At 60.7% G+C, this 22,377-nt stretch overlaps 2 protein-coding genes across 2 annotated transcripts; one reads left to right on the top strand and one right to left on the bottom strand.

Annotated features, from left to right (window-relative positions):
- Nucleotides 1-753: 753 nt before the first annotated feature.
- Nucleotides 754-4,557, bottom strand: LOC100358919 (2-acylglycerol O-acyltransferase 3). Its single transcript, XM_051837983.3, is given in 7 exon segments — nucleotides 754-2,190; nucleotides 2,277-2,479; nucleotides 3,011-3,185; nucleotides 3,411-3,615; nucleotides 3,849-3,919; nucleotides 4,001-4,108; nucleotides 4,335-4,557. Coding segments are annotated over 7 exon segments (1,029 nt in total). The 5' UTR covers nucleotides 4,447-4,557; the 3' UTR covers nucleotides 754-2,035.
- Nucleotides 4,558-17,930: 13,373 nt separating this feature from the next.
- On the top strand, nucleotides 17,931-21,790 carry LOC103345701 (2-acylglycerol O-acyltransferase 3). The gene is made up of 7 exons (XM_051838003.2): nucleotides 17,931-18,233; nucleotides 18,450-18,557; nucleotides 18,638-18,708; nucleotides 18,946-19,150; nucleotides 19,378-19,552; nucleotides 19,883-20,085; nucleotides 20,172-21,790. Exons 1-7 carry the CDS (start codon nucleotides 18,110-18,112, stop codon nucleotides 20,324-20,326), a joined length of 1,041 nt encoding a protein of 346 aa, XP_051693963.2. The 5' UTR covers nucleotides 17,931-18,109; the 3' UTR covers nucleotides 20,327-21,790.
- The last annotated feature ends 587 nt before the right edge of the window (nucleotides 21,791-22,377 follow it).

The raw sequence follows: 22,377 nt of genomic DNA on the forward strand, positions 1-22,377 counted from the left end.
GTTGGAAGTGGAGCAGCCGGGCCAGGGACTGGCGCCGCTAAGGGATGCTGCTGTCACAGGCAGAGGCTTCACCCACGGAGCCGCGATGAACCCTGTTCACAAGGATGTCTCAGCCGTCCTTGTATTTCTTGTACTTGGCTCAGTTCTTCCACGTGGTAGGAGTGAGGAGTGAGCGAAAGGCTGACTCGATTTCTGCATTGGGTTGCGCTTTAGTCTGCGTTTGACACTTTAAATATCTGAGAGAAGACAGTTGGGAAGGAAAAGCTTAATGTCAGCCTACAGTGTGGTTCCGGGTTGGGTGGCCAACGTGGCTGATGATGTATGTCAACTGCAACCTGCAAATGAAATCAGGTGTGGTAGCCTTTGCTTGTGAAACCAGGTGGGAGTTTAAAAAACAAGTGTCAGATCTGGACACCTTCAGGGTCTCCGATCGGGGCAGCCCAGCCTGAACAGTCAACAGGGCAAACATCCAAAGGGGCCAGAACAGAGCACGGGCCACATCAAAGTCAACGGTTGGGAAGCGACTCTTGAGTCTCTGACCTACACAGGGACCGGAGCTTGGGGACAAAGGGGAGAGACATTGGGACAATTCTCAGAGCCTGCCAGCAATTGTTCCCTCTCCCCTCCTTTTTTTTAAATACTCATTTATTTATAGAAGATTTTATTTATTTATTTGAGAAGTAGAGTTACAGTGAGAGGGAGAGACAGAGAGAAAGGTCTTTCTTCCATTGGTTCACTTCCCAGATGGCCGAAATGGCTGGAGTTGCGCCGATCCAAAGCCAGGAGCTAGATGCTTCGTTCCGGTCTCCCATGTAGGTACAGGGGCCCAAGGAATTGGGACATCTTCTATTGCTTTCCCAGGCCATAGCAGAGAGCTGCATTGGAAGAGGAGCAGCCGGGACTAGAACCGGTGCCCATATGGGATGCTGGTACCACAGGTGGAGGATTAACCTAAAGTGCCACAGCGCCAGCCCCTCATTTATTTATTTTAAAGGTCAGGGTTACAGAGAGAAAGAGAGAGAGAGATCTTCCATCTCCTGGTTCACTCCACAAATGACCACATCAGCCAGGGCTGGGCCAGCCAAAGCCACCAGCCAGGAATTTTACCAGGGTCTCCCACGTGGGTGCAGAGGCCCAAACCCTTGGACCGTCTCCTGCTGCTTTCCCAGGCCATTAGCAGGAGCTGGTGTGACCAGGATCTGATGTAACTTTAATCCACCACTCTCCATGCAGTGGTGACCACACCTGAGGTCATACAGGAACCATGAACTTGAACTCCAACACGATCTCTTCACAAACGGCCAGAGCCAGGTGTTTGCTTACAGAGACCAAAGCTGATGCAGACTGGGACCTTGGTCTCAGCCCTCGTCTCCCCGAGCACCAGCAGGGATGACGGGGACACCGATGATGAGAAGATGGGTAGGAGCCTCCCCGGGCCCTCACCCTGAGCCCTTCTCTGTCCTAAGCCTTCACGTCTTCATCCGTTGCATCTTCACCTCGGCCTGTGGGGCTGAGCCTCCTGCTGGTGGCACTGGCTCTGGATGCTGCTGAAACACAGCCTGGCCTCGGCTGCTCTCCCAGCTCCAAGGACACTAAAGGCTGGGGAGCCCAGGGGCAGCTCTGTGCTCAGCTCTCTCTGCTCTTGCCCTGGGTCCTCCCATCCCTGCACCTGCTGGGCCCTGACCAGCTCAGCTCTGCCCCAGCTGCCCACTCCCTGCCCCTCCGGGGTCTCCTCCCAACCCTGTCCTGATTCTGCCAGCTCTGAACTAAGCGGCAGCCTTGCTTCACAGGGGGAGCAGGGGCCCGGGAGGGGGAGACGTCTCCCAGGTCCTGGGGCACAGTCAGCTCTCCTGGCAGGAGAATGCAGGGTGCTGAGACCAAACCCAGGCGGCCCCTCTGCAGCAGACAGGACAGGGTGGCTGTGCCTGGCCGCGCTCCCCTCCAGAACCAGCCTTTATTGGAAGGGAGGTCAAGGCAGGAGCTGGGGGTCTCAGTGCATGGGGCTCAGGGGTTCAGCAGGGAGGCTGAACCAAGCCTACAAGAAAGTGAGGTGGGTGGAGGCAGGGACCCCGCAGCTCTCCTTGTGCTCCTCAAACAGCCGCTCCAGGGCGTCCATGTAGAGCCTGTGGTAGTGGTCAACTTGCTCCTGGCTGGGGCTGCTGCACTGGGGCACGGGGATGGGGCCGCCCACTGCAGGGGAGGGAGACACGGGTGAGCCAGAGCTGCCGCTGGCCGTGCCACCCACGGCAGCCTCCTCCCTGTGGATGGGCACTCACCCACGGTGGTGATGGGCACGGGCAGGGGAAGCAGACCACAGGAGTTGGGCGAGAAGAGACCACGGCCCCAGAAGATGCAGGGAGCTATGCTGGTGACCCTCTTGCAGGTGACCTGGCACAGGTACTGCCAGGAGCCTTTGGAGAAATTCATACCTTTGAAGGTGTCGTTCACCCCAAAGGAGTACACAGGCACCAGGGAGGCCCTGGGAGGGGCGAGGAAGAGAGAGGACTCTGCTCAGGGTCCTAGATGGCCACACCGGCACCCTTGGGGCAAAATGTCCCTCCCCTATTTCCTGTGGCCACTTCTAAGTCTTTGAAAGCTCTTATGTCTGCCCGGAAAGTTCTGGAAGGAACCTCAGCTGTCCTGACCAATGGCTGTGTGGTGGGCTTGGCGTACTCATGTTCTCACTCAGTGTTTACAGCTGCAGCCTGGTGCCAAGGGAGGTGACAGCCCTGGGTACAGGTCAAGGTCAAGTCCAAGACTTGGTCTCTGAGACAGGGTCACAAGGAGAACCCAGGGCTCTGGGCCCAACGTCCTTGCTGGTTTCAGTCTGAGGCTGCTCACTGAGGAGGAGAAGTGGGCACAGCCAGGTCTGACAAGGTGGCATCAGGGCCGACAGGTGCATCCTGGTGTGGGGTGTGCTGTCGGCTCCGGAGAGCGCTGTGTCAGCTGTGGGTATTCTGAGGTCTGACCCGGGACCCAGCCCAGCCTTGGCTCCTGCATGCCCACTCACCCGTGCCTCAGTGCCAGGCGCACGAAGCCTTTGTGTCTTTTGAGTTCGAGGCAGTTCCGCCCTGGGGCCGAGTACAGTGACTCCTGGGCACCCCCGATGACAATGACCACCGCCTGGCCCCGCTGGGGCTGAGACAGCACAAAGTCCAGGCTGTGCCGGCTCACGGGACGCAGTCCTGTGTCATGTGCAGTGGGGAGCCATCAACAGTCCCTCAGTGACTCTCCCGAGTCCCTCACCCCACCCGTTAGCAGGGGAAGGGGGAGCCCCACTCCTGGTTTTCCAAGCCCCCATCCCACCCTGTGCTAAAGGAGAGCATTGCCAGTGCTCAGGACAGGTGTGGAGTCCTGGTGCAGAATGCCCTGGCCAGGGGCTGTCTCCTGCCCTTTAGCCTGTGGCTCACCACCAGCCATGACGTAGTCTCGGAAGACTGGAAGGTAGAAGAGGCCGGCCAGTGTGGCTAGCCAGGGCTGCAGCCCTGGGAAGCGCTGGGAGAAGTCATTGCAGTCGGTGGTGAAGTTACAGAAGGCTCCGGTGCACATGACCCTGTGGGGGTAGGCCCCCAGCACGTAGTTCTGGCTGGGGGGCAGCTCTGCTGTCTTCACCAGCTGCAGGAGAGGAGGGAGGCAGAGAGGGGAGACAGCAGCTGCAGGTGCTGCCTCTGCCCCTGCTGACCTCAGAGATCAAGGCTCTGGGATGGGATTAGGTGCACCTGTTCACCTCTGCTCCTCTGTGAGCCTAGGCAGCAGGTCTCAGGCTGCAGGACAGGGAAGGGGAGCAGGTGCAGGGGAGTGGGGTAGGGAAGGGGGAGGAGGCGTCCCTGTGGAGGGTGACCCTTCACCTTGATAGGAAAGTAATCCATTTGGTGTTTCCAGATGGCCCAGGTCACTGGCCACACAAATCACCTTCCCCCTGTGGGCAGAGATGGGGGTGGTAGAGTCCCCGAGGTACCTTCCCCATCTCTCCCCACCTGGAGCCCAGCCCAGAGCTCACCTTGGCTGGGTGTGTGCCTATCCAGGTAGATCCACATCATGTAGAGAACAGACAGAGGCCAGAGCCGTGTGAAGAGGAGGAGGAAGAGAACCACGAAGAAGAAAGGACCTGGGGAATGGTGAGGAAACACATGAATTCCTTTGGAGCCCAGTTCTTCAGCCCAGCTCCCCCCTCTTCCACCTGCAGGAACACCTGTCGGGGGCATCTGCTGTGGTTCTGTCCCCATTATTTTGCCCAGGTGTCCAGGCCAGGGCACAGCCATCCTCCAGCCATATCCTTTACCCCTGGCCTACCCTAGGCATCCTCCCATCCCCTCCCCTCCCCTCCCTCTCACCCATAAAGATGAAAGTCAGCACCATATGGTAGGTGGCTCCCAGCGCTTCCAGCCACTGCTTCTGCAGGGTCTTCTCAGGGTGGAGGGGCACAGGAGCTGTGGAGCTGATCATCCCGGTGCCACCCTCTGCCTGCAGGGCTCCAGGTAGGGTCACAGGTGTCCCCTCTCCCAGGGTCCAGTATGTGGCTGGAGAAGTGATTCGACCTGGACTCCCGGAAGTGTGGATTGCTCTGAGAGATTTGAATGTTTTGGTCAGTGTTCTGGGCTGCCCCCTGGGAGGAGCAGCGTAGGGTGGGGTTACAAGGGGAGGGGCCACACCTGGATGCCTGAGGAAGTCATGCAGGAAGTGGACAAGCAGCTGGGCATCATTCCCATTGGGTCCCAGCTCCAGGAGTCCAACTGAGACTGGCCAAGACAGGACCTTGTGCTGATCCCTCTGTGGGTGTCTGGAAAAGCCAAACTCCACGGGAACCACGCCAGGCCTTACAGCATGAAGACAATACCCCAACCTCACAGTCTCTGCCCACCTGCAGTCGCCCAGGGCATCTGTTGGGGCAGGGGGTGGGGGCACCCGAGGTGAGGAGGGGGTGCCCATCTATGGAGCACTCCAGGCTGGGGCAGTTGCCCATGGTCCAGCCCAGGGGGTTGAGGCCATGCTCCCATCTCAAATGAAGGACGTCAGGGCCCCTAGGGACCTTCCAGGCTGCCCTGGGACAGGTTTAGAGTCCCAGATCTCCCAGGGAGCAGAGGGGCAAGGCCAAGGCTCCCTGAAGGTGCGATTGGGCACATGGAGGGGCAGCAGGAGCCCCAGGAGGCTGTGGAACAGCGGCTACAGTGCCTCCTGCGCCTGCGCACCCCCAAGGCTGGCGGGTCCCGGCACTGCTGGAAGGGCCTTGGGCCAGGCTCTGGGATGCCCTGTTCCCCCTGCATCCCCAGGAGACCTGAGCCACTGTTCCTGGGTGCTGGGAAACACAAACTGGGTTCCCTGGTGACCCCAGGAATACTTACTCCACTGCCCCTAGTGAGGAAACAGAGAGCCACCTGCAGACCGGAAGTCACCTGACCACCTCAGGACCTCAGCCCACAGCTCCCCCTCCTTGCTCTCAGGGCAGGGGTGGGGGCTCTTTCTAAAGGGAGCCTGCATCTGGGGTCAGGTGGTTGGTGGTGGGGGTTGGAGGTGACGTGGGGGCGGGGAGCTCCCAGGGCCACAGGGAGGAGGGGAGGACTCCCACCCACCCCATCTTTGCTCCCCTGGCACTTGTTCCAGCCCATCCCCTATGGGGCGCACAGACAAAGGCTCCAGGTTTCTTAAGCCCTGGGCAGGTGAGATGGGGCTCCAGGCCAAGGCAAGATGGGGGCTGGCCCCTCCCCACCCAGCACGACACCCTCTACCTGGCTCCTTGGGACACAGGTGCGCTCAGGTGAGCAGGCAGAGGCTCCTCCTGACCCCAGCTCCAGCCAGAGGGGCAGCCTCCCCAGCCCACCCTGGGGTTTTTCCTTTCATCTCAGAAACGGGGTGATGGCTCTGGGGAGGGGGAGCTGGGGGCCACTGCACGGCATCCTGGGAGCCTGCAACTCCCCACATCTGAAATACTGGTGGCCTGGAGCCCAGGGCTTGGAGTCTGGGGGCTGGGGAGGGAGGGAGGGGAGCAGAGAACAAGGAGGCAGAGACACAGAGGCTGCTGCACAAAGCCCCACAGAGGAGAGAAGGAGCTGACCTGGGCGAAAGGGGACAAAGGTGCCCAGGAGTTGAGGGAGGGAGGGGGAGGGGGCGCCCCGGGGACTCAGATAGGAAGCAGTAGACACCAAACAAGATTCTTGCAGGCAGCTGCCCTCCTGGGACTGTACACAGAAAGTGGGTGCCACATCCCCTTCTCCTGGGGGAGGCGAGAGGGAGTGCAGAGAAGAGGCTGGAGGAGAACTGGAAGCAGACAGGGGAGCTGCATGCGGCGGCTCCATCATAAGGCATCCGTGTGCTGGGCAGGTGGCTGAGCAGGATGGGGTGTGGTCACGGAGGGGGCCAGCGAGGGTGTCCCCTCTGCCCTGTCTCAGCTCCTCTGGGGGCGGAGCGATTTCAAAGGAGACTGGCAGATGTCTGCTGGACATGGCCCCTGGGGACAGGTGGAAGTGAAACGGGGAAGGAGGGGTGGGATTCGAGGAAGCCTCTACACCCGCAGGTGGTCTCTGGATGCAGAGGGCTGGTGTGGGGAGCACAGAGCTTTTACCCCCAGGGAGAGCGGATCAAGACCCCCGCCCTGCTCCCCTAAGCCTGGTGTTCACCCTACGGGGCGGGACGCTGATGGGCAGAGACAAGGACTGGAGCCTGAGGGGACAAGGATGTGCCTTGTCCTGGTGTCGCAGTCCTGATGCGCTTGCTTCAGCTTCGGCGGGAAAAGGGGGAGAGTTCGGGTGCCTAGAGCCTCAGGGTTTGGGGGACTCTTGGGCGCAAATCGGGCTGCGGCTCCAAGGGGCCAGGAAACCTGGGACAGACCCACAACAGCCTGAAGTTGGGTGAGGGGAGGCGTGGGCAGGGGGTTGCCTGGGCCGCATGGCTGGGGAATCCCGCTGGGGGCGAGAGGGTCCAGGAGCTTCGGGCTTAATCATCGCCCACAACTGGCGATTCTGTTCTCTCTCCGGGAGTCCCCAGCCTTGGAAACTGTGAAGGACTGGCCTGAGACCTGACTGGGTACAGGACCATACCTGGCCTAACCAGCTGATGGCCAAGGCTCTCAACACCTGAGGGGCTGCTGCCCCACCCACAACTGAGAATCCGCACCTGCAGTCCCACCTGGTCAGAGCAGCTCAGGGACAGACACAGCCCCTTGCTGGCTGTCAAGTCCTGTGGACGTGACCGAGTTGTAAAGACTGCTGAGGTCAGCCCAGGACCCTCCCGTGGGCCCCCCAGCACTGACACCCCTCCCCCAAGGTATGTGGCTCTCCCACCGGATTCCCTGTTGCAAGCTCCCAGGGGCCAGCCCCATAACCTGGTGAGCTGACCCTACTGGGCGTGGTCATGTGCTGGGGGTGGGAGATGGTGTCCTGTGTGTCCTACACGCAGCATGGGTCGCAGGGAAGAAAAGCAGGGGAAGGAATCTGAGACCTGCCTACAAGGACCAGGTAAGTCACTCAGCCCAAGGCTTGTTCCCTGCTTGGGCCAAGTGTGCTCTACTGCCGGCAGGTGGTGCCATTGATCTGAGTTGTTCTCTGCACTGCCCTTCCCCGCCCCTTCCTCCTTCCTCCGCACCCCGCCTCCCTGTGGGCCCCAGGGGCCCTGAACCTTCACCCCGCCCTCTGAGGGTCTCTGCATCCCGGGGCGCTCAGGGCACCTGGCCTTGCTCCTGCACGCTTTGATCTGAGCTTCTCCCTTTCCCTCCCTCCCCTCCTTCTGGCTTGCCGCCAAGACCCAGGCCAGTCCTCTTGGAGCCCCTTTCTCTCTCCTCATCAGCGACCTGTCCACCTGGGCAGTTCCCCACCTAGGGGGCCGGTCTCGACTTTGCAGGTGGCCTCCAGCTCTCAAGGGGACACCTGCCCTGGGGTGAGAGCTGCAAGGGGAGGAAGATGCGAGTGCTGGGCAGGGAGGGGATCCTGCACCTGCACCACCTTCCCAGCCCGCGCCCTAGCAGCTAAGGAGGAGACCAAAGACCACAGGGTTAGGTGACTGGCCCGCAGCCAGTGAGAGCTGAGAGCCTCCCCCGAGCCCCGCGGGAAAGGGAGCTGCAGAGCCTGGCAGAAGAGCGATGTCCCGGCTGCCACCCCCTGCCTGCTGAGTCACGGAGCCACAGGTTCCTTATCTGTAGATGGCCTGCACCTGTCGTCCAGTACCGATGAATAAGGCGCTGTGTGCAGAGCTTGGCCCTGACCAGGTTGTTGTAACCATCTGGGGAGTGAATCAGTGGATGAAAGATTTCTCACTGTGTGCGTCACTCTTCTGCTTAGCTAAGTAAGTAAGTAAGTAAGTAAGTAAATCTTCATAAAAAATACATACAGCCACAATATCATTATCCCATCTAAAAAAATAGGTCAGTCCTTGATAGTATCAAAGTGCAAGTGTTACATTATGAAAAGCATCCAATTGTTCCAACGCCATAGGAAGGGCATTTGATTTTATTTTTTTAAGATGTATTTATTTATTTGAAAGGCACAGTTACAGAGAGGCAGAGGCAGAGAGAGTGAAGTCTTCCATCCGCTGGTTCACTCCCAAATGCCAGCAGCAGCCCCAGCTGGGGCTATTCAAAGCCAGGAGCCAGGAGCTTCTTCTGGGTCTCCCATGCAGGTGCAGGGGCCCAAGCACTTGGGCCATCTTCTGCAGCTTTCCCAGGCCACAGCAGCATCAGAAGTGGAGCAGCCAGGATTCGAAGTGACGCCCATATGGGATGCTGGCACTAGCATGCAGTGGCCTCACCTGCCAGGCCACAGCGCCGGCCCCAGGAAGAGCATCTTAAAAAGTTGTTTATTTCAGGGGCAGAGACTTGATGAGCGAGAGAAAGGGAGAAAGGTTGAGGGAGTGCTCCCATCCATTTCCCAAATGTCTGAAAGAGCCAGTGCTGAACCAGGGCTTAAGTGGCAAGATCAAACTCTGTCCAGGTCTCCCAGCTGAGTGGCAGGATGGCCCCATCACTGCTGCCTGCCAGCGTCAGCATTAGTATAGCCCAAGTACTCTGACGTGGAATGGGGGGGTGCTATAGGTGCTGTTTTCAATAAATGATCTCTCTGCACAGGGACCCAGATGAGTTTAAACTCTATGCTGGAGGTGGGGGCAGCAGCCAGGCCCCAGGTCAGTGCCCACTGGTCCTGCCTCCTGGGTTCACATCCTGGCCCCACCCACTCTGTGTTAGCGCTGGTCTGTGTGCCCAGCAGCACGTGCTGGGTGTGAGGGCGGGCCGCTCCTAAATGATCAATGGTGGCTGTGTGCGAGCTCCCCTCTCCATGTCCACCTCTGTCTGTCTGTGTGTCTGTCCCCCCCTGGTTCCATGGAAGACTTGTGCTTGCATCCAGCCCATAGAGACCCTTCCTGACAAGGACCTCAGAGTCTCTGGAATTGGAGGAAGAGGAGTGAGGCAAAGGTGGGTGTGGCATGTCCAGTGCGCTATGGGGTGGCAGCAGGCAGTGCCCAGGGCAGGGCATGTGGGGTACATGAATGCCAGGCTCAGGCTGCACACAGGGTGCCTCTGTGAGGCCAGGGACAGAAGCCGGGCAGGCAACACCCAGAGGGGCTGGAGTGGTGGAGGGGAGACCAACATGAGGACCAGAGAGGAGCCATTATCTGTGGGGGACCTGGGACCCCAAGGCTTGTAGGGGTCGGCACAGGTGGTAGGTGGAAGGGGACAGCACCAGCCCTGGGCTCAGACCCACGCCCCGGGAGATTCTCACTGTCCAAGCCCGGAGCACCCTAGACAGCTGCACAGACGCCCACACCCGTGCCCCCTCTTGCCCCTGTGGCTGCGGCCTGCTGGCCCCATCCCCCTACTGGCTCTGCAGGCTCCCTCTCCTCCCTGCCCTCTCTCCTCTTTGTCCAGCAAGTCTTCTAGAAGCCTGCTCAGGGCTGGGGGGAGGGGGAAGGGGAGAAAGGCCTGGTGGAGAGTGGGGAGGCAGTGGTGGCAGCTCTGTGCCTGAGCTCAAAGACACCTGTCCCCGGCCCTGCGCCGTGAGCCCTCTGCATTTCTGGCGTTCTTCCGAGCGACCCTCAGGTGTCCGTCCATGGAAACGTGGGCTATGTGCTTAGACTCTGTGCACTCATCTGGGTTGTGGTTTCAAAAGAGCTGAAGAGGAAACTGGACTCTGAAGTGGGTGGGCCCCTGTCACCAGGGGGAAACTGAGGCTTGGGGTGATCAAGGTCACAGTCAGTAGGTGGAGGGGCTGGGGCTCACGGACAGGTGTCCTCCCCCTGTGACAGCTCCTGGGCTGCTGTCCTGGCCCTCAGTGTGTAACCCAGCTCCTGCGCCACGCCTCCCCTTGGGACCTGTGTCCTTGAGTCGCTGTTTGCTTCTTGTGAGCTGTCCCAGTGCCAGGTCCGTGTGAGGCACACAGCTGGGTGAAAAGTCAGGCCCGGGGGGCAGGCACCAGGGGAGGGGTTGCCTTGCTCTGACGCTCGGGCACAAGCCTTTGTGGCAGGGTCCTTTGTTTTCTCTTTATTTTTCTCCTCCTGCAGCCGCCCCCCGGCCCCCTCGCAGGTCAGGGGCCCATGGCTCCCAGGGTGCCGCCGGCTCACACTGCGCCCCACCTGCCCGCTGTGTTGGTTTCTGATGGACAGACCGACAGATAGAGGCTGGAGAGTCTGCTGCTCTGTCCTCAGATGCTGCACCGTGAGGAGCTGGCCAGCCTCCGTCCAGGAGCCAGCACCCAACCTGGGTCTCCCCTGCGCGGGCACCAAGGACCTGAGCCACCATCGGCCGCCTCCCCGCATGGGAGTGAGCAGGAAGTAGAGCTGGGCCTGGAACCCCTGAACTCTGCCCTGGGGGGAGGCGTCCCCCACCGAATCCTGGCACTGTGCATCACGCCCACCCCAGGGTGCCGTCTCTGTTCCTCCTGGGGCCCCTCCGGCGGTGCTGGGCTCCGAGGCCCCGCCCCCATGGCTAAGCCCAGCCTGAGGGCCACGCGGATGCTGACTGGGGTGGGGGGTTCCTCTCCGAGTGGGGCCTGGACAGCAGCAGCTGCAGGAAAGCGGGGAGGGGGGACACGCGTCCCTGCTCCCCTCTGCTAGCGGCCTTTGTGAGACTCTGTGGGGCTGGAGTCTGTGACAGTGCGGGGAGGGGTCGGGGAGAGGCCACAGTGGCCAGGGGGAGCAGGAACAGGGGGCTCCTCTCTGCGGGAAGCCACACTGTGGTGGTCTGGGTGCTGTTCCAGCGCCCTCTGCCTGCACAGGGCTGCCAGCACCCTCAGCAGGAACCCAGCTCCTCCTGCTTGTGCAGGCAGACCCTGGCCCTGCCCCCCGCCAGCCCCACACAGGGCCTGATTTCAACCCCCCTGACTCCCCCTTAAAGGGCCTGACCCCGACCCCTCACCTCCAGCACAGGGCCCGACCCCGATGCACCTGACCCCCCCCCCCAACCCCCACACAGAGCCTGACCCCGACCCCTCGACTCCTATCCCTGCACAGGGCCTGACCCCAACCCCCCTGAACCTCTCCAACAGGGCCTGACCCCGACCCCCACCACCCCTGCACCCCAGCACAGGGCCTGACCCTGCCCCCCAGGGCCTTTCGCTTCCTGCTGCCCCCTCTCCCCGTCCCCTGTTCCTACGAGGAGGCTGACGAAACTCCAGGATGAACACCTCTGTCCATTCTCCTCCCTGGCTCCTTTCCTGCTGGCCTCCCAAGGCCCAGGAGCTCCCACATGGGCCTGGCTTGGGCTCAAGGTCAGCTCCTGTCCTCAGCGGGGTCGTCCTGGCTTCTCTCCCAGCTGGGCTTCTTGGCTTCTGTGGTCCTCTCTTGCCTCCCGCTGAGCCCTCCCCCCCCCCCAGGGCTCCTTGGGACGACTCTGAGTGGCTGAGAGCCCCCTCCAAAGGGTGAAGGGCGAGGCCACCTGGGCTGGGTCAGACCCACGCTGCACACTCAGAGAGCTGGGGCAGCCCCGGTGTCTGGGGAAAGTGTCTGGCGGGCAGTGCAGTGGCCGGTGTGAGGCTGGCCTCACTCCCGCCCCAGCAAAGGAGGAAGCACCGAGGCTTTGTCAAGGCCTGGACAGCAAGCACACCCAGGCCAAGGGTGCTCAGATCCCAGCTGTTGAGTTTCTGACCCCTCAGCTGAGCAGGATAAGGAGGCTGCCCCAGAGTGAGCCTGCCGGGTGCAGGGCAGAACCCCGGGGCAGCGGCCGGCGTGTGGCCCAGAGCTGAAGATGGCCTCTCCCAGCCCGAGTGCCTGGGTGGACATGGTCCCATGGCCCCAGAAGATGCAAGGAGGAAAACCAACGATCTTCTTGAAGGTGACCTTGACCTGGCACAGGTACTGCCAGGAGCCTTTGGAGAAAGCCTTGCATCTGAAGGTGTCGTTCTCCCCAAAGGAGTACACAGGCACCAGGGAGGCCCTGGAGGGGCGAGGAAGAGAGAGGACGCTGCTCAGGGTCCTACACGCCCACCACCCGCACCCTGGGGGCAAAAAGTCCTTCCTCCTGGTTCCTGCGGCACTCGAAGGGGCTTTGGAAGCTCTTATGTCTGCCCGGAAAGTTCTGGAAGGAAGCCTCAGCTGTCTTGACAAATGGCTGTGTAGTGAGTGGGCTTGGCGTACTCCTGTTCTCACTCAGTGTTTACAGTTACAGCCTGGTGGCAAGGCAGGCATGAGCCCTGGCCAGGGACTGTCTCCTGCCCTTCAGCCTTGGGCTTATCCCAGACCAGAGTTCCTGTGCTCCAGCTCCACCCCAGCTTTCAGCTGGTGCCTCCCTGGGTGGCTACATGGCCGATCCAGATGGAGTCTGGGCTCCTGGATTCAGCCTGGCCCAGCCCTAGCAGTTGGAAGCATTAGGGGGGTGGAGCAGCCAAAGGAAGGACACTAAAACTTGTGTGTGTGTGTCTGTGTGTGTCGTGTGTGTGTCTGTGTGTGTCTGTGTCTGTATGTGTGTCTCTGTGTGTGTATCTGTGCGTGTCTGTGTGTTGTGTGTGTCTGTGTGTGTCGTGTGTGTCTGTGTGTGTTGTGTGTCTGTGTATGTGTGTGTGTGTATCTGTGCATGTCTGTGTGTCATGTGTATCTGTGTGTGTCTGTGTGTCTGTGTGTGTGTCGTGTGTGTGTGTGTTTCCCTCTGCCTTAGAAAAAAAATGGGGACTGTGTGAGATCAGTGCAGGACGCCCCACTGCCCGTGATCCTGCCTGGGGCCTGGCTTCTGACCTAGATGTGTGTGTGTGCCTGATGATGTTCCTGGGCTGTGACAATGGACAGGAGATAACAGTGGGACACAGGTCCCAAGGGGAGGCGTGGTGCAGGAGCTGGGTTACACACTGAGGGCCAGGACAGCAGCCCAGGAGCTGTCACAGGGGGAGGACACCTGTCCATGAGCCCCAGCCCCTCCACCTACTGACCATGACCTTGACCACTCCCAGCCTCAGTTTCCCCCTGATGACAGGGGCCTGCCACTTCAGAGTCTGGTTTCCTTCGCAGGTCCTCACAGCCCAGATGAGTGCACAGAGTCCAAGCACACAGCCCACGCTCCCGCCAATAGAAGTCTCTGCCCCTGAAATAAATAACTTTTTAAGATGCCCTTCCTGGGGCCGGCACCTGCTAGTGCCAGCATCCCATATAGGCGTCACTTCGAATCCTGGCTGCTCCACTTCTGATGCTGCTGTGGCCTGGGAAAGCAGTAGAAGATGGCCCAAGTGCTTGGGCCCCTGCACCTGCATGGGAGACCCAGAAGAAGCTCCTGGCTCCTGGCTTTGAATAGCCCCAGCTGGGGCTGTTGCTGGCATTTGGGAGTGAACCAGCGGATGGAAGACTTCACTCTCTCTGCCTCTGCCTCTCTGTAACTGTGCCTTTCAAATAAATAAATACATCTTAAAAAAATAAAATCAAATGCCCTTCCTGTGGCATTGGAACAATTGGATGCTTTTCATAATGTAACACTTGCACTTTGATACTATCAAGGACTGACCTATTTTTTTAGATGGGATAATGATATTGTGGCTGTATGTATTTTTTATGAAGATTTACTTACTTACTTACTTAGCTAAGCAGAAGAGTGACGCACACAGTGAGAAATCTTTCATCCACTGATTCACTCCCCAGATGGTTACAACAACCTGGTCAGGGCCAAGCTCTGCACACAGCGCCTTATTCATCGGTACTGGACGACAGGTGCAGGCCATCTACAGATAAGGAACCTGTGGCTCCGTGACTCAGCAGGCAGGGGGTGGCAGCCGGGACATCATTCTTCTGCCAGGCTCTGCAGCTCCCTTTCCTGCGGGGCTCGGGGGAGGCTCTCGGCTCTCACTGGCTGCGGGCCAGTCACCTAACCCTGTGGTCTTTGGTCTCCTCCTTAGCTGCTAGGGCGCGGGCTGGGAAGGTGGTGCAGGTGCAGGATCCCCTCCCTGCCCAGCACTCGCATCTTCCTCCCCTTGCAGCTCTCACCCCAGGGCAGGTGTCCCCTTGAGAGCTGGAGGCCACCTGCAAAGTCGAGACCGGCCCCCTAGGTGGGGAACTGCCCAGGTGGACAGGTCGCTGATGAGGAGAGAGAAAGGGGCTCCAAAAGGACTGGCCTGGGTCTTGGTGGCAGAGCCAGAAGGAGGGGAGGGAGGGAGAGGGAGAAGCTCAGATCAAAGCGTGCAGGAGCAAGGCCAGGTGCCCTGAGCGCCCCGGGATGCAGAGACCCTCAGAGGGCGGGGTGAAGGTTCAGGGCCCCTGGGGCACACAGCGGGGCGGGGTGCGGAGGAAGGAGGAAGGGGCGGGGAAGGGCAGTGCAGAGAACAACTCAGATCAATGGCACCACCTGCCGGCAGTAGAGCACACTTGGCCCAAGCAGGGAATAAGCCTTGGGCTGAGTGACTTACCTGGTCCTTGTAGGCAGGTCTCAGATTCCTTCTCCTGCTTTTCTTCCCTGCGACCCATGCTGCGTGTAGGACACAAGGACACCATCTCCCACCCCCAGCACATGACCACGCCCAGTGGAGTCAGCTCACCAGGTTATGGGGCTGGCCCCTGGGAGCTTGCAACAGGGAATCCGGTGGGAGAGCCACATATCTTGGGGGAGGGGCGTGAGACCTGGGAGCCCCGCAGGAGGGTCCTGGGCTGACCTCGGTGGTCTTCACCACTCGGTCACGTCCACAGCGCTTGATAGCTAGCAAGGGGCTGTGTCGGTCCCTGAGCTGCTCTGACCAGGTGGGACTGCAGGTGCGGGTTCTCAGCTGTGGGTGGGGCAGCAGCCCCTCAGGTGTTGAGAGCCTGGGCCAGCCCATCATTAGAGCAGCAGTAGGGCCGCACCCACTGGGGCCCCAAGCCCCCCTTTTCCCACTTCAGCCAGCGGAACTCAGATGGAGACAGATGTCCCCGGCAGGAGGCGGGGAGCAAGGATGGAGCCCTGACTCCTCCTCTGCCAAGCCCGGGACACTGCCCACCCCCAGTACCAGGGAGGCCCCTACCCTCGAAAGTCCTGCCCCCTCCAGGTGCCCCAGATGAGCACCCCTCCGCGGGGTTCCCTCCACCGCTCCAGGGTCTCCGGCCCTGCGTGCAGCCACGGGCCCCACGCCCAGGTGTTGTGTGCACTGCATGATGAGCCGCCAAAGCCCAAGCTTAGTCCCCACACAGCTGGGTCTTATGCTCGGCGTTGGCATCCCAAGTCCCAGTCGGGACCCAGGACAAGACGCGTGTCATCCTCCCGGCATTCGCGGGGCTCCCAGATGACCACAGCCGTGGGCACTGTTCGTGGTCGCGCTTCTTTGGTGCAGGGCTGGAGATCTGGGTACCGCCCCCTAAGGAGAAGATCCCGGTGTGCTCCCTCAGTCTGGCTGCCCGTGCCTGGGGACCCAGCGCCCAAGTAGATGCTTTGTCTTCAGGCGCCGCGTGGCTACCCTGGCTTCTGGCCCCTCCTTCGCCCTCTCGCTCCCACCTGTCCCCAGGGCCCGGTGCCAAGCAGCTCGCTCCCTGTGGAGTCTCCCTCCCATATCCCCGGCTAAAGTCTCTGCGGAGGGGAGGCCTGCAGCACAGCCCCTCTGCTCCCGCGGCCCTCTGGGACTGCCCCCCCCCCCCAGGCCAGGCCACCTTCCCGGTCTCCGCCCCCACCCCAACCTCAGGGGATCCTTCCGCGGGGGCCGCCTCGCGGGCTCCCTCTGTGTTCCAGGTGTTCCCTCCAGCCCCTTGGCTGCCTCCCCTGTCTCCTCCTCACAGGAGAGGGGGTGTGGGGCCTGGGGAGGGGCCGCAGCCAGGGCTCAGCTGCCTCTCCCAGTTCTCTCTGAGGAGGTGAATGTAGTCAGAGAATCGCCCTGGGGCTAGGAGGGTGTGTGACAGAGGCACCTGCTGGGGGTGTGACCACTGCCTCCACTTCGGATCCAGCTCCCTGCTAATGAGCCTAGGAAAGCAGTGGAGGATGGCCGAGTGCTTGGGCCCTGCATCCATGTGGGAGACCCGCCCGGATGGAGTTCCAGGCTCCTGGCTACAGATGGGCTCAGTTCAGGCCATTGCGGACATCTGGGGAATGTACTAGTGGATGAATGATCTCTCACTAATCCTGCTGTTCAAAAGGTAATCTTTAAAGAAGAAGAAGTGACACTCTGTGACATGCTGAGGACTCCCACAGTGGGGGAGGCCCTGAGACTGCTCCCAGTGAATCCTCCTCCTCCAGGTCCAGAGCCTTGGGGCCACCACTTCCTGGCAGCTCAGGGTTTCAGGCTACTCCTGTGCATAGCCCTGCCCTAGCCCGGCTCCCCACTGAGCCCGAGCACCCGCCCCCCACAAGTTCAAACCCCCCTCCCCATCCCCCAGGTCCAGGCCCCTCCCTGGTCATTCTGCCAGGTCCTAGGTCACAGCTCCATGAGCTCAGGTGGCAATGACACTTCCTTGCTGGGGCTCACATGGCTCCAGCGTGCAGGGCATCAGAGGGATGGAAATAGAGGGGGCGGGTCAGGGAGTCAGGGCAGTGGGGGGAGGGCACAGAGGAAGGTGCTCAAGACAGCAGCTTGTCTGTTGTCCTGGCCTGAGGTGGTCCGGTGTCCATGCTGGTCCGGAGCAGTCCCTGGAGGTGCTGCAGGCAAATCAGAGTCGTGGACCTGGGAGTCTGTAATTAGCAGGGATTGTAAATTTGGCAATGGAACAGGTGAGGAGTGGCAGGACCAGGGAGTGGCTATGCTTGGGGGTGAGGGGGAAGGGGCTCAGCCATGCCCGTGCTACCTTAGGCCCTCCCTGGAACCTGTCTGCTCTTGAACTCTCCCAGAGTTCCCGAACACCCCCTGGGATCCCAGGTGTGCCTGCTAAGGATGAGCCACAGCGGCTGCCCAGCCTGTCCCTGCCTCAGCTCTGCCACCACCTGACCGCCCTTCTGCACACCCACCCAGCCCATCCGTGAGCCTCCCCCTCACTCACACCCTGAGTCTGACTGCAGGTCCCAGTGGGCCTGACCTCCTGCTGATGGGTGGCCCACCTGGAGCTGCACCTTGCCCTCCCAGGCCAGTGGTGGACAACTGGCCCAGCCCTAAACTCTGTCACCACCCTACTGCCACCAACCGCTCACCTACCCGCAGCGGGAACAAGATCCCGGTGCAGCGATGCCAGCAGAAGTGGGCGCAGGTGGACGACTGCAGGGAATCGACAGAGAGGCCCACACAGCTGTTCCAGGAGCACAGGCGAGCCCTCGCTTCCCAGCAGGCACCTGGTCCACAGCCATGCTGGCCCTCACCTCTGATCCCAACCAGTGCCCTGGGTGACTGCGGCAGGGGAGTGAGATGAAGGGTGGGCGTAGACCTGTGGGTGTGTTTCTGACCAAGATCGAAGCAGTCCAGGGCACTGAGGAAGCCTTGACTTTCCCTGGGACCCCCAAGAGGTCAGCATGGGGTCCAGCAAAGGCCACTCTAAGCCTGAGCCCAGATCCAGTGGGACAACAGGGCTTTAGCTTGTCCGCTCCCTGCACAATGGCTCCCAGCTGTAAGCTGCCAGCTGCCAGCTGCCAATCCCTCCCCCGTACACCCACTTCTCCTCGAAGCTCCTCCCAGGGACCAGCCAAGACGGATGGACCAGGACAGCCAAGGTCAGTCCCAGAGGGAGCCTGGGCACCTCAGGGCCTCCAGACACAGACATCTCTTTGGCCACAGTCTGGACCCTGGGAGAGGGGACACCTGTGACTGCACCTGGAGCCTGCAGGAGGAGGGTGGCTATGGGGATGGCCGACTCCACAGAACCCATGCCCCACCGCCCTGCAGAAGACCCGGTGAAGACCCTGCAGAAGCAATGGCTGGAAAAACTGGGCGCCCTACACTATGCAATGATTTTGTGCTCAGGTGAGAGGTGGGGAGGCAGCACTGCCTGGGTGCCCCAGGGGAGAAGGGGCTGCAGGGAGGAGGGCGGTGCCCCTGCTCAGGACAACGGTGGCAAGGGGCAGGAACAGGACCCCAGGAGGTGCCCCCTCCAGTGTTGCAGCAGGTGCAGGGAGGGGAAGCTGGGCTGAAGCCTGCAGTTTTGATGAGAAATCTTTTTTCTTTCTCACTTTAACCCAGTCCCACTCTCCTTCCTTCTTCTCTTCCTCCTCCTCTTCACACGGCTCTGGCCTCTGTCTGTTCTCTACCTGATGTGGATCTACCTGGACCGGGACACTCCCAGCCAAGGTGAGCTCTGGGCAGGCTCCAGGTGGGGAGAGTTGGGAAGGGTACCTCGGGGACTCTGCCACCTGTATCTCTGCCCGCAGGGGGAAGGCGATTTGTGTGGCCAAGGACCTGGGCCATCTGGAAACACCAAAGGGATTACTTTCCTATCAAGGTGAGGGGTCACCCTCCCCAGAGATGCCTCAATCACCTCACTTCCCCACTGCACTCCCCTGCACCTGCTCCCGCTTCCCTGTCCGGCAGCCTGAGACCCGCTGCCTAGGCTCACAGAGGGGCAGGGTGGAGAGGTGCACCTGTCCCATCCCAGGGCCTTGACCTCTGAAGTCAGCAGGGGCAGAGGTAGCACCTGCAGCTGCTGCCTCCCCCTCTCTGCCTCCCTCCTCTCCTGCAGCTGGTGAAGACAGTAGAGCTGCCCCCCAGCCAGAACTACGTGCTGGGGGCCCACCCCCACGGCATCTTGAGCACTGGAGCCTTCAGTAATTTCCTTACTGAGAGCAATGACTTCTCCCGGCACTTCCCGGGGCTGCAGCCCTGGATAGCCATGCTGTCTGGTTTATTCTACGTCCCCTTTTTCCGAGAATACATCATGATGCATGGTGAGCCTCACTCTGAATGGGAGGAAGCAGCTGTGGCCAGAGTGTGCCCCACCCCCACAGAGACACCCATGTGGACCCCTGGACCTGCCCTGACTGTTGGACATACTGGACATGAAATGAGATGTGGGATGGAGAGTTAGGGCTCCCCTTTCCCTGCTAACTGGTGGGGTGTGGGAATCGGGAGCTACCAAGGTAGTGATGACTGCTCCCTCCTGCTCATGACCCAGGACTGCGTCCCGTGAGCCGCCAGAGCCTGGACTTCAAGCTGTCTCAGCCCCAGCGGGGCCAGGCTGTGGTCATCGTGACCGGGGGTGCCCAGGAGTCCCTGTACACAGCCCCAGGGAGGCACAGGCTGGAACTCCTGAATCGCAAAGGCTTTGTGCGCCTGGCATTGAGGCACGGGTGAGTGGGCAGCAGGCCTCTTCCCAAGTCCATCTAGAGGCGAGTCCTTGGACTTGACCTTGATCTGTACACGGGGCTGATACCTGCCTTGCCACCAGGCTGCAGCTGTAAACACTGAGTGAGAACATGAATACACAAAGCCCACCACACAGCCTTTGATCAGGACAGCTGAGGCTTCCTTCCAGAATGTTCTGTACAGCCATGCTCTTGTGTCTCCAACCACCTTGGGAAGTGGCCTCAGGAGACAGGGGAGGGACTCACAGGCCCAAGAGCTTTGCCAGGGCAGACCTGGACCCTGAGCAGCGTTCTCTCTCTTCCTCGCCCCTCCAGGGCCTCCCTGGTGCCTGTGTACTCCTTTGGGGAGAACGATATCTTCAAAGGTATGAATTTCTCCAAAGGCTCCTGGCAGTACCTGTGCCAGGTCACCTTCAAGAAGTTTGCTGGCTTTTCTCCCTGCATCTTCTGGGGCTGTGGTCTCTTCTCGTCCAACTCCTGGGGTCTGCTGCCCTTGCCCATGCCCATCACCACCGTGGGTGAGTGCCCATCCACAGGGAGGAGGCTGCCGTGGGTGGCACGGCCAGCGGCAGCTCTGGCTCACCCGTGTCTGCCTCCCCTGCAGTGGGCGGCCCCATCCCCGTGCCCCAGTGCAGCAGCCCCAGCCAGGAGCAAGTTGACCACTACCACAGGCTCTACATGGACGCCCTGGAGCGGCTGTTTGAGGAGCACAAGGAGAGCTGTGGGGTCCCTGCCTCCACCCGCCTCACTTTCGTCTGAGACCCCAAGCCCTGTGCACTGATACACTCCTCCCTGCCTTTCTTGGTTCCTCCAATAAATGCTGAAATGGACAGAGATAAGATCCAGGGATGCTCCTACAATCACTCTTGTTGTCATCATTGCGGGTGTGGCAGTACTGAGTGAGGGCTGAGATCAGTGGTCCCAGAGTCAGTCTTCATCAGTTTCGGTCTCAAAACCAATTTCTAAGAGATTCTGTTACATGTTCTAATCATGGCCTCTGTGGTAGCTGAGCTTTGCTGTTGTAAAAATGTATGCTGTGTTTATTGAGAGGCTCAGGCACCCACGGCTGTGGGAGCCCCCGTCCTCTGGGTCATCCACAAATGCCCACAGTGGCTTCAGAGCCGGGGCTGAGGCGAGGACCCGGTGTCTCCATCCAGGACTCCCTGTGATTGACAAGAACCAGTCAGGGCAGCCGGTCCCGCTGTCATCAGCAAGGAGCTGGGTCAGGAGCCAGAGCTGGTGTCCACACGGGCTCTCAGGCTGGGCCAGGGCACTTAGTGCTAAGCAAACGCAGCCCTAAGCCCTGGCTCTCTGCCCATGCACCTGCCAGGCTGTCCCTGTGGGAGCCTCCTTATCCTCTAAGCTAAGGAAATGGGGAAAAACAGTAAAGAAACAGCTGGTGGGTGAGCACCTTGTCATGGGAGCTCTTGCAGTCTGGGCCTTGACAAAGCCTCTGTGCTTTCTCCTTTGCTGGGGTGGGAGTGCGGCCAGCCTTGCGACGGCCACTGCACTGCGTGCCAGGCACTTTCCCCTGACACCGGGGCTGCCCCAGCTCTCTGAGGGTGCAGCGTTGGCACTGACCCCGCCCAGGTGGCCTTGCCCTTCACAGGGGCTCTCAGCCTCTAGAATCTTACTCAGTCCCTCTGGCCCTTACTTTTCCTGGGCTCCTCCCATCTTAGCTCCCTGCATTTCTTCTCTGGTCTCTCCTGCTGTGCGGAGTTCTCTGCGCCTTCCTGCAGACTCCTGGCCCTTGCCCATGTGGCCCCTGTACACTGAGTTGCTCAAGCCCAAGCCTAGTTTCCTTGGGGCTGGGCCGGCAGGGGCACGGGTGTCTGAGGTCTATGTAGTGATCCACAGTGAGACCACCCAACCGCGCCCCTAGCTCCGCCTCCCTGTGCCCTCAGTACTCGCAAAGACCACTCTGCTGGTACCCTTTCTGTCCAGGATGTCCGCATTCCGGAACTAGCGCAACCCAGCTCATCAAGGTTGAGGGCAGTGTTCCGGAGTGTGGCTAGGCAGGGTCCCACCCACTAGTTAGAATGGGGCTGCACATCCTGTCGCGACCCCTCTGTGGCCAGAGACCCAGAGCCAAGTGAGGACGGCACTGGGGGTCCCGGGTGGCTGGCTGTCCTCCTCCCCCTCTGGTGGTGTTTGCCTCCACCTGCACCTACACCCCCATGTCCAGAGGCACCTGCCAACAGATGGCTTCCTCAAGAATCTCCCATGCACCCCCACTTTACCCGCATCCCACACTGCACAGCCAAGTGCTGCCGCAGGGAAATTGGCAGAGGGGAGACCCCGCAGCACAGCCCCTCCTGCACCACAGGGCCCTGGGGACCAGCCCCTCCCCCACAGGCTTCCTGGTCCCCCCTCTGCCCATGGGCAGCCTTCCATAGCCCACCCCCAGGGCCTCCCCTGTCTTCCAGGGGACCCAGTGCACACTTCCTGATTCTGAGATGATAGGAAGGGGCAGGGGCGGGATAGGGGGTGCCCTCTGGCTGGAGCTGGGTCCAGGAGGAGCCTCTGCCCCGCCTGCTCACCTGAGTGCACCTGAGTTCCAAGGAGCCAGGTGTAGCGCTGTGCTGGGTGGGAAGGGGCCAGTTCCCGCCATGCCTTGGCTGGAGGCCCTGACCAGCCTTGGGCCCTATCTGTCCTGCCCAGGGCTGTGACCAGCTTGCTTTGACCCTGGGAGCTCCCTGCCCCACCTCACCCCAACCCCAACCCCAACCAGCTGACCCCAGATGCAGGTCCCTTAGGAAAGAGCCCCCACCCCATCCCTTCCTGAGAGCAAGGTGGGGGGGGAGCTGAGG

This window comes from Oryctolagus cuniculus, chromosome 19 (genome assembly GCF_051225735.1).
Source record: "Oryctolagus cuniculus isolate XC-2025 breed Fujian yellow rabbit chromosome 19, ASM5122573v1, whole genome shotgun sequence".
NCBI classification, from domain to species: Eukaryota; Metazoa; Chordata; class Mammalia; order Lagomorpha; family Leporidae; genus Oryctolagus; species Oryctolagus cuniculus.